General features: G+C 46.7%; 1 protein-coding gene across 1 annotated transcript in view; it reads right to left on the bottom strand.

Moving 5' to 3' along the window:
- Nucleotides 1–15173, bottom strand: part of CSUI_008376 (uncharacterized protein) — a 17426-nt gene extending 2253 nt beyond the window's left edge. The window contains exons 1-3 of the mRNA XM_068068510.1: nt 10615–15173; nt 9056–9623; nt 1–7508 (exon numbers count right to left, since the gene is read on the bottom strand). The exon at nt 1–7508 is cut by the window's left edge and continues 2253 nt beyond it. Of these exons, the coding sequence (XP_067919514.1) occupies nt 1528–7508; nt 9056–9623; nt 10615–13248 (9183 nt within the window). The 5' untranslated portion in view covers nt 13249–15173 and the 3' untranslated portion in view covers nt 1–1527. The remainder of the gene's footprint in view (nt 7509–9055; nt 9624–10614) is intronic.
- Nucleotides 15174–16054: the final 881 nt, after the last annotated feature.

Genomic DNA, 16054 nt, shown 5'->3' with positions numbered 1-16054 from the left:
CTAGCTAGCACGCACATCTGCACGGGCCGAGGAGGCCCGTCTAGCTCTCCCGATGTTCTGATGAATCGATACTATACAAGAACCCCCCATTTTAGCTGTACACCTCCCGGCTCCTCCAGCCCTCACTACTCACACCCGTCACCAAGTGAGAGACATGAGTCCCTACCAGATCTCTTTACAGCTCTCTGTCCATTTCATTCGGTGAAAAAGAAATGAGGCAAAGTAAACCTGTCATGACGTGTGAGAGGACTGTGGATGAAGAAAGAACAGGGGAGCTGTCTTCATGAATGGAAGACTGCAAAGCGTGGGGCAGAAGATGGCATCAAGAGAGAAGAGCGGCCATCGTTCTTCTCTCACTCAAGGGGGGGAGGGCGGGACGTCGATCACCTGAGAAATCCNNACAAGAAAGGTTGATCATCTGATAAATCCTCCCGATAGATAGAGAGAGAGATATACATTGCTGCCTCCCCGGGCAATCTGAAGACAACGATTTTCTCGATGTCGTCTCGCACCTTTACAGCATGCATGGAACTGTAAGAAAGTTAACAACTTGCGTGTTGACACAGACAGAGATGAATGAGGGAAGTAGAAGAGAAAACACTACGCAAGCAAAAGAGCTTACTTTATGAGACGAAATGACTGAAGAGAGTCGATGCTGACTCGCGAGAAACGTCCTCACTCACTCCGGATTCTGTTGTTGTTCTGATAACGAGGCGAGAGAAAGATGTGAAGCGTTTTCGGTAAGAAACAACTTCTCAGCATCTTTTCTCTCTCTTATCACGATCTATGTATGAGATGGGAAACGAGAATTGGATAAACACCTGTGATGATTGAGAAAACTAAGTGGAGGTAAATTGGTTGTCGCGATGAGACTAAGGCAGACTGGTGTATATACACTCCAAGATACGTCATCTGTACAAACACCGCTCAGACATCACCTTCTCATCTCGCCTTACACCATTCAGACCTACTTCCTGTACTCCGCCTCCTACTCCTACTGCATCTACAACATCCCAATTTCCTTTTTTCCCTCCTCAGCGATGCCTTTGTTTCCTAAGAAGACAGATGATCTATCGATCACATCAATCCTTAGGTCATCGTTCCATACACCTCCTCTGTTGGATCTTCATACATCCCGCGGATCTACGTATAAGCGCATACGTCTAGATGATACGTGTATACCTGAAATGGAGAAGGCTGCCGGGGGGGAGTGCTGTATATCCACCTGCAACTATACAGATAGATCTGCCCTGTCTCTGCATTGCCATGCCCCTCCGTCCTTCCCTCTCAACCCTTCACTCCTATCGTCGTCTCTACCTTTCTCTCTATCCCTTTTCTACGCACCCACTCGATCAAGCAATCACCGTTATCCTCCATATGTTCGTAGCCCTATATGTGCGACGCTTCCCCATACTCTCCTTCCTCCTCCTAATCCTCATATATCCTTTGAAATCTTTTCTTATCTCCACTCTACTTCACACGACACAACATCCCCCTCTCTCTCTCTTGGAGCATCATCACCCTTCCTTATCCTTTTCTCTTTCCTCCTGACTTATTATTATGCTGAGAAGAAGTCGTATCTGAGGAGGCTGAAGGCATCAGCGCAGCCAAGCATAGCTGTAACTGCTGTTGTTGTTGAATCGATTGCTGTAGAAGCTGTTGTTTCATTATCTGTTGCTGTTGTTGCTGGACCATCATATGCTGAGCTTGAATCGCCGCCATAGCCTGCTGTTCTGTCATGCCTTTCAGGAGACAGTCATAGTAGTACTGTGCGTAATACATGACTTGCTGGGGATCCATCTGCTGAGAGGATGATGAGGTTGTCTGAGGCCCACCTCCTCCTCCTCCCCCAGGTGCACCTACACCTAATGTCGCAGCTGCCTGTTGCTGTTGCTGCTGCATGGCAAGTAAAGCCATCAGTTGCTGTTGGAGAAGAGCTTGATTCATTTCACTAGTACTGTTTGAGCTACCTTGAGTCCCCCCTCCAAGATGAGAAGGACCTCCTCCTCCTGCTCCTTTGTTAGATCCCCCGCCCCCTCCGGTTTGACTTGCCATCCCTCCTCCGGCTAGCTGCTGCTGCTGTTGTTGAGACATGGCTAGCTGTTGAGCAAATTGAGCGAGAACAGCTTGTTGTTGATTGAAACCTCCCGCGGACGCTTGGGTCCCCAAGCTAGTATTATCTCCGGAATTGCCGCCGAAGACGCCAGGCCCCCCTGTAGAGAAGGTTGATGGATTTGTTCCAAAGAAAGAATGAGTTGTGGTGGTATTGTGGGAAGTCGATCCATACATCAGGGGTAATGTATTGTTGTCTCCTTTCTGATTCGAAGAAGGACTAGGAGAAGACCTGTTGAAATCCGTGAGCATATTCATCGGATCAGCTGATCGATTGATTCCTAAGATGACAGGAGCCGGAGGGGGTAGGGATGAAGCTATCCCCCCATGAACACCACCATTAGAACCCCCTCCACCTCCTCTTCCAGGCATGTTTTGCGGAAAGTTCGTGTTACGATGATCGGGATTGAACGAAGGCCTCTGTGTATCAAAGCCTCTCCCACCGAATGTCGACGAGAAGGAAGATGGAGGATTCTCACTAGTATTGCTATGACTGTTATGGTTGACGTTGTTGCCCCGTCGCTCTATCTGTAAGATCTTCGGCCATTCAGATGATGACGAGGAAGAAACGGCAGGAGGAGGAAAAGGGCCTCTTCCTCCTGCTCCTCTTTCTGTTGGAGGATTGATTCGAGTGGTGTCAAAGTCATTATTTGACGAAGGAGAAGAACTAGGAAGACCTCCTCCTGAAGAAGTCTGATTTCGAGACGGCGTCTCACTATTAGATGACGAGGAGGATGACGATGGACGACTCGCCAACATCTCCCCCCCAAAATTTGCCCCTCTATCTCCTTCTCTCTCTTCTCCTCCTCCTCTGAACAAGGGATGACCATCACGAGGTAGTTTCTCAGTATGGCTTTGATCTTGATCTCCTCTCCTATTCCCTTCTCCCTGGGTGGGATTGAAACGATTGAAGTCTCCCCCTTGAGTGGAGGGGGGGACGGGGGGAGAACAAGCGAATCGGTCTTGATCTCTCCCCCCTTCTCCTCCGTAGGGTACGTCTCTCCATTCTCGGGTCCCAGGAGCTGCAGACCGAGGAAAAGAAGACGGGGGATCTGTCATTCCAGAGGATGTATGGGTGTTTCTATCTCCTCCACGACCATTTCGGTAATCAAAGGAGTCGACTTGTCCCTGTGACGGAGGATACCTATTGAATGATGGAAGAGGAGGAGGAGGAGGCATGCCATCATGACTATTACACCCCTGAGAAGAAGGAGCAGGTCCCCCTCTGCCCTCCAAAGGGGCATCTTTCCACGCGCCTTCTCCTCCTCCTCCTCCTCGGAACGGTCCACCAGCTCTAAAAGACGGATGAAAGCTACTATCCCCTCTTCCTCCTGCCTCTTCATGATTTCTCTGATCAGTGTTATAACCTCTCCCACCTATCATCATACTACCAGGGCGACCTGGCATATTATTGAAGCGTGGCCGTCCTTCTTCGCCTCTTCCGAAATCACGCTCTCCGCCCCCTCCTTCTCTATTGTCTCCATGACCCCCCATGGGCATTCTCCCATCTCCATTGTTATAGCCCATCTCGGGAGGAAAAGGACCTTGAGATTCATCACGCCCTCCCCCACCGCCGACATTGATAAAGTTTGGAGGGAGTCCCCTATCGGACCGGCTATCGGAAGACGGCGGGAGGGACATCCTTGAGTCAAATGGCTGCCCCTGAGGCGGGTGTCTTCCTCCTTCTCGTCGTTGAAAGCCATCTTCTCCACCTCGTCCTAGACCTCCTTCTTCTCTTCCTTCATATCCTCCTCCTCCTCTTCCATCGTAGTACATTTCATTTCGTCCATTGCCACCATTAGATCTGCTGAAGGGGGGAGGACACCCCATAGGCCGGGGAGGCCCTCTTCCACAGTTCATAGTGTTCTCACCCCCATGTGCATTGAACTCCTCACTTCCTCTTCCTGGATAGAATCCTCCTCCCCGCTCATCCTGTCCTTCGGGACCCATTCTCCCACGATGAAAAGTTGACGCATCCCCACTATTTCCTTGCCATCCTTCTCCATACCCACCCTGACGATGGCTCCCTGATGAGCCATTGGCCGAGAAGAACTCGCCTCCTCTTCCTTCTCTTGAAGCAAACGAAGAGGGAGGCGATGGTCGTCCATCCCCCCGATGATCTCCTCTATATGCTCCATCGCGACTGCCTCCTCCCATCATCATCATGCCCCCCCCACCGCCATCACCTTTCCCTGGAGGGCCATACCACCCCCCTCGGCGTTCTCCTCTCATCATCATTCCTTGTCTCTCTCCATCTCCATCATACATCGGTCCTCTCCCGTCGCCCTCCCCTTCAAATCCTCTTCGATATGGCGCAGAAGACGACTGATTCCCGTAGAGAGAAGAAGCAGGGGGGCCTTCAAGATCACTCCTCGGGAGGCGAAAGCCTCCTCCTGAGTGTGGTGGAGATCCACAGGGGGGAGGATAGTCAGACCCTCCTCGGTTATAATACATGCCACCACCAGGACCATTCGATCGCGCTGGGTCATGACGCCTATCCCACATTCGGCCTTCTTCTCCTCCTCTATAAGGCGGAGGAGGACATGCTGACCTCGAGTGCTGCTGGGAATAATAAGAATGACTCTCTTCTCCCCCACGGCCACTGCCTGATAGCAATCTCATGGACGATTCATCTGCCCCTCCTCCGCGACCCTCACCCCCACCCATCATGACCAATCCCCCTGGAGGGGGAGAAGAAGTTGCATGTTGATAGCTGTAGCCTCTTGAAAACAAGTCATTTCCTCCTTCTCCTCTCTCCTCACCTCCTCTCATCGTCATCATATATGGCGCAGGAGCCATGCCAAATGCCCCACCCCCCCCTTCTGAATATGAAGAAGAAGGCGGAGGAGCTATATGCTGTTGCGGGTGATAATAGTAACCGCCTTGTGAAGGACCAAATGCTTCTCCTCCTCTTCCATAGTTGCCTTGAGAAGCATGATAAGCAGGCATGATAGACGGGGGAGAAAGGACCATCGATCCTATCATCCCTACTCCTCCTGGTCGCATTCCCCCTCCACTAGCATAGTAAACGCCACCGTCATAGCACCCCCCCCCTGGTCCTTCTCTGTTGATCATCATTCTCATCATCCTACTACTACTGCTACGGCCCCCGCGTCCTCCTTGGGCGGAGGGGAAGTTGCGCATTCCTCGGTCCTTCATCCCACCTCCTCCTGCTGCTCCTGTTGCGGCTCCTTGGCCGAAGAGAACGGCATCGGCCGTTCTTTGTAAGGCCTCTTTATCTTTCCTCTTGCCCCGTCGATAGAGAAGAGAATAGAAGTTCGAGGGATACGCTTGGATGTCTTGCTGGCGCATGCGCGAAAACTTATGTGTGAGGAGCCACGTAAAGGTCTGAAGATCTGCGCATTGAATCTTGACGATGTAGTGGAGACGAAGGTTATCTTCATCGCGATACTCTAAGAGTCGGTAGGCTATTTCACGCTGTGTATAGAGACCTTGGCCTTTTGTATAGAGCTCGCTAAGAGACATTGAGCTAGCTGAAGGGCGGGGGGATGGCGAGACAACCCTCGCGCCACCACCACCAGCAGCAGCAGCTGTCTCCCCTTCAACATGGGATGATGAAAGCGTCGCGGTCTTATCATTCTTTCTCTTCTCTTCTTGCTCTTTTTCTCCTTTGACATTTGCATGAGACTCTTTTGGCTCTTCTTTTTGGCTCATCATCTTCTCTTCTCCATCTGTACGCAATTTCTTAATCCTTCTTGTCTCTTCATCTTCTTTTTCACCTTCCATCCTAGCATCTCCTTTCATGATCATCTTTCCTTTCTCTTCTTCTTTCTCGTTTTTTCTTGATCCTTGGGGATCATCGAGAAGTTCTTTCTTGACTACTAGCCCCTCTTTCTCTTTCATCGCCTTCTCTTCTTCCTCGTCTGAATCATCTTCCTTCTCCTCTCCTTTAGAATCCACCGTGTTATCATCGCTATTTCCCCCCTCACTATTATTATGACGATTCTCCTCTTCTTCACTTCCACTCTTATAGTCATCTTCGTCTTCTTCCTCCCCATCCTCTTCTTCTACAGTCTCTAATCCGCCTTTCTCTTCTTTCATAAGCACCCCGTCATCTTCCACACTACCACGACTGCTATGATTCCTTCCATGAAAACCTTCATCTTCTTCCATCTTCTTCTTTTCTTCATCTTCTTCTTTCTTCTTTCTCACTTCAACTTCCTCTTCTCCTCTTTCTCCTCCGTCCTCGGCTCCCCCCTCTTTCATATCTTCTTCTTTCTCTCCTTCTTCTTCCTTCTTCTCCCCCTTTGCCTTCGCAAGACCACACCCACTCCTACCCGAAGCCGACTCTTCACTATTCTTCGCGAGAATAGAAGAAGAAGACGACGACGTATCAACAACATTCTCTCTCCCTCGCTTTCTTGATCTTGTCCTCTTGTTCATGGTGCCTCCTTCTCTTCTTATCCCTCCTTTCCTTGCTAATCGCATTTTAAGCATTTCTTCATTTCTTCTTGTTCGAAGCGACTTCAGGGGCCTAGGATAAATTTCTGCCTCAGAGGAGAGGCTTTCCCCTGTGAAAATTTCCATAGAAGAAATCTTGACGTCCTGACGGCTTTGGAGCAGATGGATAAGAAGTTCTTCTGGAGCAAGAAGAGCTGATTGAATAGGGCCATATAAAACAATTCCATCTGCAGGGAGAGCTTGAGGAAGAGGTGGAATACACATCGATTTCTGTCTCTCGATCTCTTCATATTCTCGCGCAAAAATCACCTTCTCATCTTCTTCTTCATCTTCTTCTTTGTCTTCTTCCTCTTCATTCTCTTTCTCCTTCTCTCGCTCTTCTGCTTCTTCTTTCCTTTCATCTTCTTTCTTCTTGTCGACACTGTTTCTCTCCTCTTCTTCCGTTCCTTTCTCCTCCGAACCTCCATTTTCTTCTTCCTTCTCTTTCTCTTTCTCTTCGTTTGCACGTGTTTGATCTTGGCAACTCTTGTCATTCGTACCAGTTTCTTCGACTTCATAGAGAGGATTCTTCATCTTTACATCACTTTCTTCTTCTTTCCTTTCCTGTTCTTCCTCTATCTTCTTTTGATCATTTTCCTTAGCCCTTTCTTCAGGTGTATGTACACCTCGACCCCCCCGTCTCCTCATGATCCTGCGAACTTCTCTCTTTCTCTCAAGTTGACTTTCTAAGCGTTCAAGACGCCCTTTCTCCTCTTTCTCTTCTGCTTCCATCTCTTCGGCTAAAGCAGGGGGAGTTGGGACAGTAGGAATAGAACCGTCTTTGATGCGCTCTTGTAAAGCATCGGGAGAAATCTCTTTAAGAAGCTTCTGCACTTCGAGAAATAACGGACATGTAACAGGAGGTAAGAGAGCTGTTCGAAACTCTTGAGGCAGGCCATGTAGACGTCGATCTCTCAGCCACTTCGTGAAAAAATCTAAAGACATGCAACGAAAGAGAAGAAGAAGAAGGAGAAGAAGAAGAAGAAAAGAAGAGGAAAGAGAAGAGAGAAGAGAGGAAAGAAAGCATATGAAAAAGAGAAGAGGATAGAAGAGAGCGTGGAAAGAAGAAAAGAAGCAGAACGGAGAGGCTGATGTTACGAAGGAGTGAAGGGAAGATAAAGGTCATACACTTTCACGTCATCTTGATAAGAAATGTCTTTCCTTCTCTCTTTCATTCCTAGCTAAAAAGAGAGAAAGAGGAGGGAGAGGACATGTAACGAGAAAGGTGGAAATCCTGACCATGAGTTGCTGCTAATGCTCTTCACGCAGTAGCGTGAAGAGCATCTTTCTTTCTTCGGACGTGTGTAAGTGTATATACAGTCGAAGTAGAGAAAAGGAAGCATGAAGAACAACAAGAAGCACCCCCCAGAAAGAAGTATTGAAGCTATCCCATCTCTCTCACTATGATCATTATAAGGTTCCTAGAAGTTCCACTGAATCCTCTCTGCAACGATACTCTCTCTTCTTCTTCTTGAATGAAGAAGAAATAGACAGGATACACAGCCACTCACGAACACAGGGTAGCTGGTCTTTCTCTATAGTAGATAGACGGATACGGAGGCTGAAGAGAGATAGGTGCATTAAAACAGATACAGAGATTAAAGATCTATACACATAGACTACATTAACATAGATAGATATGCAGCGATGTATGTATCGATCCACCTATCAGCCTGTTTAAAATCTTGGCCTTCTTCTTATGATCTATAGGATTGTTCTTTACAGTCAAATCCTTACCTCCCTCAGAAGAGTGGACGAGAGCATGCACGCGAGATATCATAATCTACATACACAGGCCTCATGTGACCAGAGAGATATGAAAAGAAACCTAGCTATCTATCGTATCTATGTACATATACCACATCACAGTACAACAAGTATAGGTAGTGAAGTAACGAGTCCAGCTTCAGATAGAATCTGACGTTGTATGTCCTCCTACGTATCTACATATATATGTACATGTTTGTATAGTATATATGTATGTATCTACGCCCATCTCCTGCACGAGTGAAGGTATATGTACGTACTTCCCTCATGAACGGATGTATGTACACTACCGACTAGATTCAACAACACCGTATGAAGCAAAGAACAACATATCTATCTAACAACCTATATATATATATATATATGTCGACGTGTTTTACCTGTATCCTCTACATGTCTGTATAGCTTGAATGTATCTTCCTACTTTATACGCCCATGCACACCTATCTATCTATATAAGATAATGAGATATAAAGTATACCCTGAATCGAGTCCGAGAGACATCTTCCTGGCTGACTGTCTTTCTCATATGAAGAAAATGAACCCCTCTCTCTCTCCCTCTGTGTGTCTGTCTTGATCAGCCATGTATCCACACATGCATAAATCGCTCCCTTGAAAAGACTGTACATCTGACTGTTGCCTCTCTTCATGCGATGAACCTGTATCAATCGAAGGTATCTTAGAGCCTTCCCCCCCCCCTCTTTGTTTTCTTTACCTTTTGTGAATGGATAACCTCTCTTTGTCTCGAAGGCTTTCACAGCGAATTCGGCCGAGCAGTTGATTAGGGACATCATAAGTAAAGAAAGAAAGAGACCTGTCCGATTCACCCCATGCGTACAATGGACTAGGATGGTAAACTTATCATTATTATACGGTAAAGGCTCTTCTTTCTCTCCTTCTTCTTCATTTGAAGAACGACTTCTTTTGTCCTTCTCCTGCTCCTCTAGGCGACTTTCTCCATCATCTTCTTCTCTTTCTTTTTTCCAAGAGATCTGTGCCCCGCATGCACCGTCTGTATGATATGACGACGATAGACTGCTTGGGTAGTGAGAGATCATCCTGTCTCTTTCTTTCTCTTCCTCTCTAGCTTTTTCTTCCCCAGGCAAAGAAGAAGAAGACGTGGAGGGCTGAGGATCGCCAGAGAGATTTCTACTGCGTGAAGAAGCGAGGCGATTTGAGTGCTTATGTGTGAGATAGGCAATAAGGCGAAAGAAAAGTAGAAACACCCTGTCAGCAGGAATCTCTCCTTTCCCATCCACCTTGATCCAATAAGCTTCGATACCCTACACAAAAGAAGGCAGAAAGAGTTGAAAAGAAAGACAAAGAAAGAGCATGAAGAATGATGTCCTCGCCATGGCTCCACACCACGTATCTTCCTCTGTGTGTGAAGGTCGTTCTTCCTTCTCTCTCTCCTACATCTCTATACGTGCGGTAGATGGTGTACATACAGGAGTATACACCTGTCTATGTGTCGTTGCTCCTAGACATTTTCGAGGAACTTGATGAAAGAAGACCTAGTTGAGTGCCTGTCCACCCGGGATGGTCATCTATGCGAAATTTTTCTCAAAACACCTACCTTACCTTACGGTGGGGTGTACATATACACAGCTACCGTACTGTAAAGAATGTATCCACGCGCATGCATCTCCTCATGCAATTTCCAATAGAGAGAGAGAAAGAGAGATAGAGAAATAGAGAAAGACATAGAGAGAGGTAATGAGAGAGATAGAGACGGGTTTATCTTCAAACTGAGGAGGAGAATATCGACCGGCATCATTCATCTGCTGGATCTTTCGCCTTGTTCTTCCCTTCTTTTCCGTTCCACCAGAAACAGAAGACTCTCTTTCTTTCTTTCTTTCTCACCCTCCGCGTCTTCACCTTACTCTTCTCTCCATTCATCTGCATGCGCATGCACTGTATGTACATATCCACATCAGCCAGCTATACACTCAGACGACGTCGTCCAGACATCTCGAGTAACGAGGACGTGAATATCCATACATATACATAAACATACATATATATGTACGGATATTCACGTATCTGTATCAAACCTCTCCAGCACACTATGCACTTCATACAACATAGACACATCTGTTGCCCTTCTACATCTCTCCTTTGAAAGAGAAGGAAACAAGAGACAAGAGTGAGAGAGAAAAGACAGAGAGGAGAGAGTGAAAGAAGAAAGAGACAAGAAAGAGAGAAGAAAGAGTGAGAGAGGCGAGGGCTTTGTCTCTCCCTGGGGCGTGAGAGAAATGGGGTGGATCTTCTTACTTCTTTTCGTAGAGCAGGTAGACAGTAATATCTCTCAGTCATACATAGATTGATGACCGCAACTACTTTTCCTCCGTTGCCTAGGTAGGTTTTATTTTCTCTATATGGCTCTAAAAGAGATGGAGAAGATAGTAAGAGATCCTCATCTTGTTCATCCCCTTCCTCTTGATTACTCGTACCCCTGTCTCCCCCCTCTTCTGTCTTCCTCTTTGAAGTGGCTTCTTCTTCTCTTTCTTCTTCTTTCTTCTTTTCCTTAAGATGCACAGTATTCTCAACCTTGGAAGAAGAAGAAGGTAAGATATCTATCCCTCCAAGTATCCCTTTCGCCCCCTCTTTTAGCTCGCTATTCGGACCTTTCCTTTCTTCTCTTTCCTCCTTCTTCTCTTCTCCATCATTCACAGAGGGGGAAGTCTTCTTCTCCTCATGAAGGTAATTGTCCCCTTCCTCGTCTTTTTCCGAAGTATCTTCTTTAGCTTTCTCCGGAGAGCCCGTCTCATTCTCTCCTTCTTTGCCTTTGGAAAAACCTCTACCTCTTCGATTTCTTCTCTCTTTTCTTCTTCTTCTCTCGAGATGCTCTGGATTCTTCTCTCCTCCTATCTCATCTTCCTCTTCTTCATCCTCTTCATCCCCCTCTTCTTCTTCTTCGTCATCCTCGTCATCTTCCTCCTCCTCTTCATGGAGATGCGCAATCAACTTGATGCCTGCCGCATCGGCCTTCTCCCTCCTTAGCTTCTTTCTCCATCGATCTAATCGGCGTTGAAGGCGCGCCGTTAAGAAAGGCTGCGAAAACAACTGCGGGGGTGTCTCTTGCTTGCTCTCACTCAAAGATCCACCATGGCTACTATTACCATGGAGATGAACATGTTGACTACCCCGACCTCCCTCTCCTCCTCCTCCTAGGGAAGCGCGTTGAAGAGCCTCCGTGAAGTTTGGGCCTATGAACGTTCTCGCTGGGAGAAGAGAGAGATGTCTGATCATTTCTGCATTAACGATGAGAGAATTCGCCGTTTCTTCTTCGAGTTCCCCTCTTCTACAGACCGCCCATTCTCTTAAGATTTGATCTAGCACAAGCTCATCCCGATAGTCACTATAGTCAAGCCAGCGGTCGGGGAGACCTCCTCCTGGAGGCCTCCGACATACAAGGCCTATGACGTCATGCTGGAAATAGCAAGGAGAGATAAAAGATGAACGAGACACGGAAGATGGATGATGACCTCCTGCATATCCACCTTTACCCCCTCTCTCACCTCCTCCTCCTAAGGTATGATCTGGATCAGGGAGACCCATGCATGCACGCGCCATACTCACGAATTGCAGGCGGCCTGTCTTGCGACGTTCGTATCTCCCATCGCTCATTAAGACTCGATGCGGATCACGTGAAGAAGAAGGGGGGGGAATGCTTAAAGGAAAGGCAGAGGAGCCTTTCTGACTGGGGTGATATGCAGGAGGAGGCGCGTGGGGGGGATGAAGAGAAGAAGAGGAAGAAAGAGGAGAGACGTTGACTAGACCACGCCGTTCATTGGGATGTCTTGAGGGCGAGGTTGGAGAAGGAGAATAAGAAGGGGGAGAAGGAGAAGAAGAAGAGCGAGTGGTTCTCAAGATGACAGGGGATGACTGAGGCATAGGAGAGCTACTAGGATGATCAGGGACAGGAGGAGGAGGAGGAGAGGATCCAGATGGAAGAGAAGAAAGACGATGATGATGATCAACGGGAGCAGAAGAAGAAGAGGATGGCAAGGGTGAAGGTGACGGATAGGCGTCATTTGAAGAATGGAGAGCACTCAACGAGGAAGAAGAAGAGGCTTCTGAAAGATGCTGTCCACTAGTAGGAGGAGGAGGGATAGTCGAGCTGCTGTCTGCACTTTGTTGTTCTCCTTTCTCTTGTTTATTCTCTATCCCTGTTTCTTTCTTTTCTTTCCCCTCCTTCTGTTCCCCTTCTTCTTTCGCTTCTTTCTCGTCTGTCGTTCTTCCGGAAGTCGCTGTAGATGGGATGAGAGAAGATTCATGAGGAGTCTTTCCCTCCTCTCTTTCTCCGGCCATATAAGAAGAGCATGACGTATGATCGGCATGAAGATGATCCTTATTCAAGGAAGAAGAAGATGAAGAAGAAGAGATGTGATCTTCTGCAAGAGAGGGAAGCACAGGAAGCCCAGGCTCGTGTTCCACAGGCGAATGGAACCCTAGTAATGAATGGGCCTCTCCTCCCGGAAAGACGTTCTCGTCGTCTTCTCGTTGAAGATGAGAATGAGGAAGCGTCCCTTGATCTTCTTTATTTTTCCCATGGTAATTTCCTGTCTTTTCCGTGTTGGGGACACCTTCAGGCGAAGACGCCGAGGAATTCTTTGGTTGATGTGTAGAAGAAGAAAGAGAGACATCTGTGACTCCCGTCTTCTTCTGTCTTGTTTTAGCCTTTGAAGATGAAGAAGAAGAAGATTTCTTCGAAGAGGAAGATTTGGAAGATTTGGAAGAAGAAGAAGAAGAGGTACTCTTGGAAGAAACAGATTTACTTGAAGAAGAAGAAGAGGATTTGGATGACTTGTGATCCGTATGAGAAGAAGCCTTACGACTCCCACTACCTCCCCCACCTGACTTAGAAGAAGAAGAAGAAGTTTCTTTCTTCTTTTCCTTCGCCATGATGTATGTGAAGAAGGAAGAAAAGATGGAAGGACAGAGAAGATGATTTGAGAGATAGGAAGAAAGAAAGAGGTAAAACGAGAGATAAGCGTGTGAATGAGTAGAATGGCTTTCTCGATAGAAAACAAGACCGTGGAAGTCTGGTCATCCACCGAAGAAAGCAATAGGAGGTGAAGAAGAAGAAAGAAAATGAAGTGCGACGAAAGACAGGTACGACAGAAGAATTCGACCCTGTTAGGACAGGCGGGAAACGAAGTCTTGGAAAGCGAAAGAAAGAAAGAAAGATGAAAGGATATAACTCACATGGGGATTCTCATAGTGTACAGGGTGATCGATCCTCTCGATGGAAGGAAAGAAGACCCAATCCCGACAGAATGAAGGGAAAGGAGGAGAAGAGAGAAGAGTTGAACTCTCTCTCTCTCTCTTGAGTGTATGACGAAGATAGACGCTTAAAAAGTAGATCTACAGATCGGTCGGAAGACTCCCGACTGTAAGACTCTTCCACAACACACACCTTCCCGAAGAAGAATGAAGGATACCCCCAATACAAAGAAAGACCTTCACTCTTATCGTATGAAACAAAGAGAGAGAAAGAATTACTGACAGAGAGAAATCAGAGCTTCTCTTGTCCAAGAGAAAGAGTCTTCTTCTTCTTCGTGTCCCTGTTGTAACGACGCCGCACGGAAATGAGAGAAAGGAAACAAAGTCGCAAGAGAACAAGTGTAGATGCTGGCTAGACCGCACATGTTCATGAAGAAATCTGCCTATCTATATCAATGTATTTATGGAACACTCTGACTTGAGTGAAAGGAGATCGACCGATCAATCGAAGCTTTAAGACCCATTTATGATGGTCCCTCGAAGCATGCAGACGTGATAGAAGGAAAGGAACTGCTAGAAAGAAAGAAAGAAAGAAACAAAGAGAAAGAATTTCAATTTGATCCGAGGAGTCTCACCACACTCTCCCCTCCTGTATCGAATGTGAGACCAGAAAGAAAACGCCAAGAAATCTTCTAGCATGAGTCACCATAAAAAAACAAAGAAGACACGGAGATGTTGAATCGATCTCTTTTTCTTCTTTTCTCTCATTCATAGTCTTCTTGCCACGGTTATCTATCATCCATCACATCATCCAACAACACGGGTGGTCATAGCCATAGGGTCGCTGCTACACGATTCAGGTGTATGTACACCCGAGATGTTGTTGAGTGACATAAGGAAGGAAGGAGGGAAGAACACCCCGTTCCAATCCTTGTGCTGATAGAAGATGTGAAAAAATGAGACACGAGACATGCCTTGTTAACCAACAGCCTTTATATCAACCATTCTTTCACAAATCGCTTCTCAATCTCCCCTCAACTCTCGACTCTAGGTCCGCATTCCAAAAGAACAAGTCTTGAGAAGAAACGGAAGCCAAATCTCCGTCAAAACATCACAAAGATGAATGAATGAATAGACTGCGAGGAAGGAACGAGAGATCTTTCTTCTTTCTTTCTCCGAAAATCTTAGGTATGACTGCTGACAAACCGTAAGCAAGTCGTAGTTGGACGTCCGCGGGTGAGTGTCTAGGAGAAAAGGGTGGTGGAAGATGATGGTAATGGGCAAGTAACCCTATCTCTTTCTACACACAGTGAAAGAGGAAGAAAAAGAAAGTTGAAGCACCTCTTCTCCTTTACCCTTTTACTCGATCCCCTTAGATTCTCTATCTTCAAATGCTTTGCAGGACGAGCCTGCTGAGACTGAAGAAAAAGAAAAGAAAGAGAGAAGGAAGGAAGGGGGGGCGGAAAGAGAAAGTGAGAGGGTTCCTCTCCGTGTAGCCTTTCTCACTTGTTTCTGATGGATGATTTAAGGTCCCTTTCTCGAGTTAGACGAGAGAAATAGATAATGTCTTACACAACAAAGAAAGAAAGAAGTACGAATCAAAGGGAACGTTGAAGAAAGAGGCAGCGAGGGACGGACGGGGGCTGGGGCTTGACGAGGAGAGAAAGAGAGAGGCGCGGGGAGACGGGTGGCTGGAGGTGTCAGGAGGAGTAGCAACGCTAGTGATAGGAACAGTACTAGCCAATAGAAGGCCAGTTTTGAGATGCCTGTGAAAAGAAGGAGATGTGAGACAAATAGCTGGATAGAGTAGGAGAGGAGAGATTTATCGTTCTTTAAGGTGTCTTAGGAAGAAGTACAAGCTCTCAATAATACCTGATGACTCTTCGCCAGGCTTTTATCTATGCCTAGAGAAAAGAAAGAAGGTTTCTCACTTACATGCCTCTTCCATTCTTAAAGAGAGAAGAATTACACCACCACAAAGATCCGTTCATGTCTTCAGCTTGTTCTGAACCTCTTGTCTTTCTTCAAGTAACCTTTCTCCCCACAATTTATCTATCTTTCTTTGATCTATCTTAGGCTCGCCTTCCGATTTCGTTTTTCTACCCTTTTCTCTTCAATCATTCTCTCTATCACCCTCTCCTGCTTTTATGAAGAGCTCGTTGAGTTACCGAGAAAGAAAGAAGAATTTAAAGAGACATAAAAGGCAAGCAGAACGAAAACAAAGAGAAGATGGACGGAGAACAACGTCGACGGCACTGCCAAAACAACTCGCTCTTCAGTTAGAGTAGGAGGAGGAGATCCTCGTTCTAGATCATGCAATCGTCTCTCTTAGTTGGAAGAAACACCGCTAGCTCCTTCTCCATTCTACGGATGCTAACGCTTTCTTCGTTTGAAAGAAAAGACTACAGAGTGAATGACTCTATCTCCCTACCTTCACATGTAGAAAAGGAGTACATACCTAAGAAGAAGTGATAGATAGATAGAT

The sequence above is a fragment of the Cystoisospora suis genome (genome assembly GCF_002600585.1).
Source record: "Cystoisospora suis strain Wien I chromosome Unknown contig_4682, whole genome shotgun sequence".
Classification (NCBI taxonomy): domain Eukaryota; phylum Apicomplexa; class Conoidasida; order Eucoccidiorida; family Sarcocystidae; genus Cystoisospora; species Cystoisospora suis.
The sequence above is the reverse complement of the archived record's forward strand: the minus strand, read 5'-3'. Positions and strand labels throughout refer to the sequence as shown.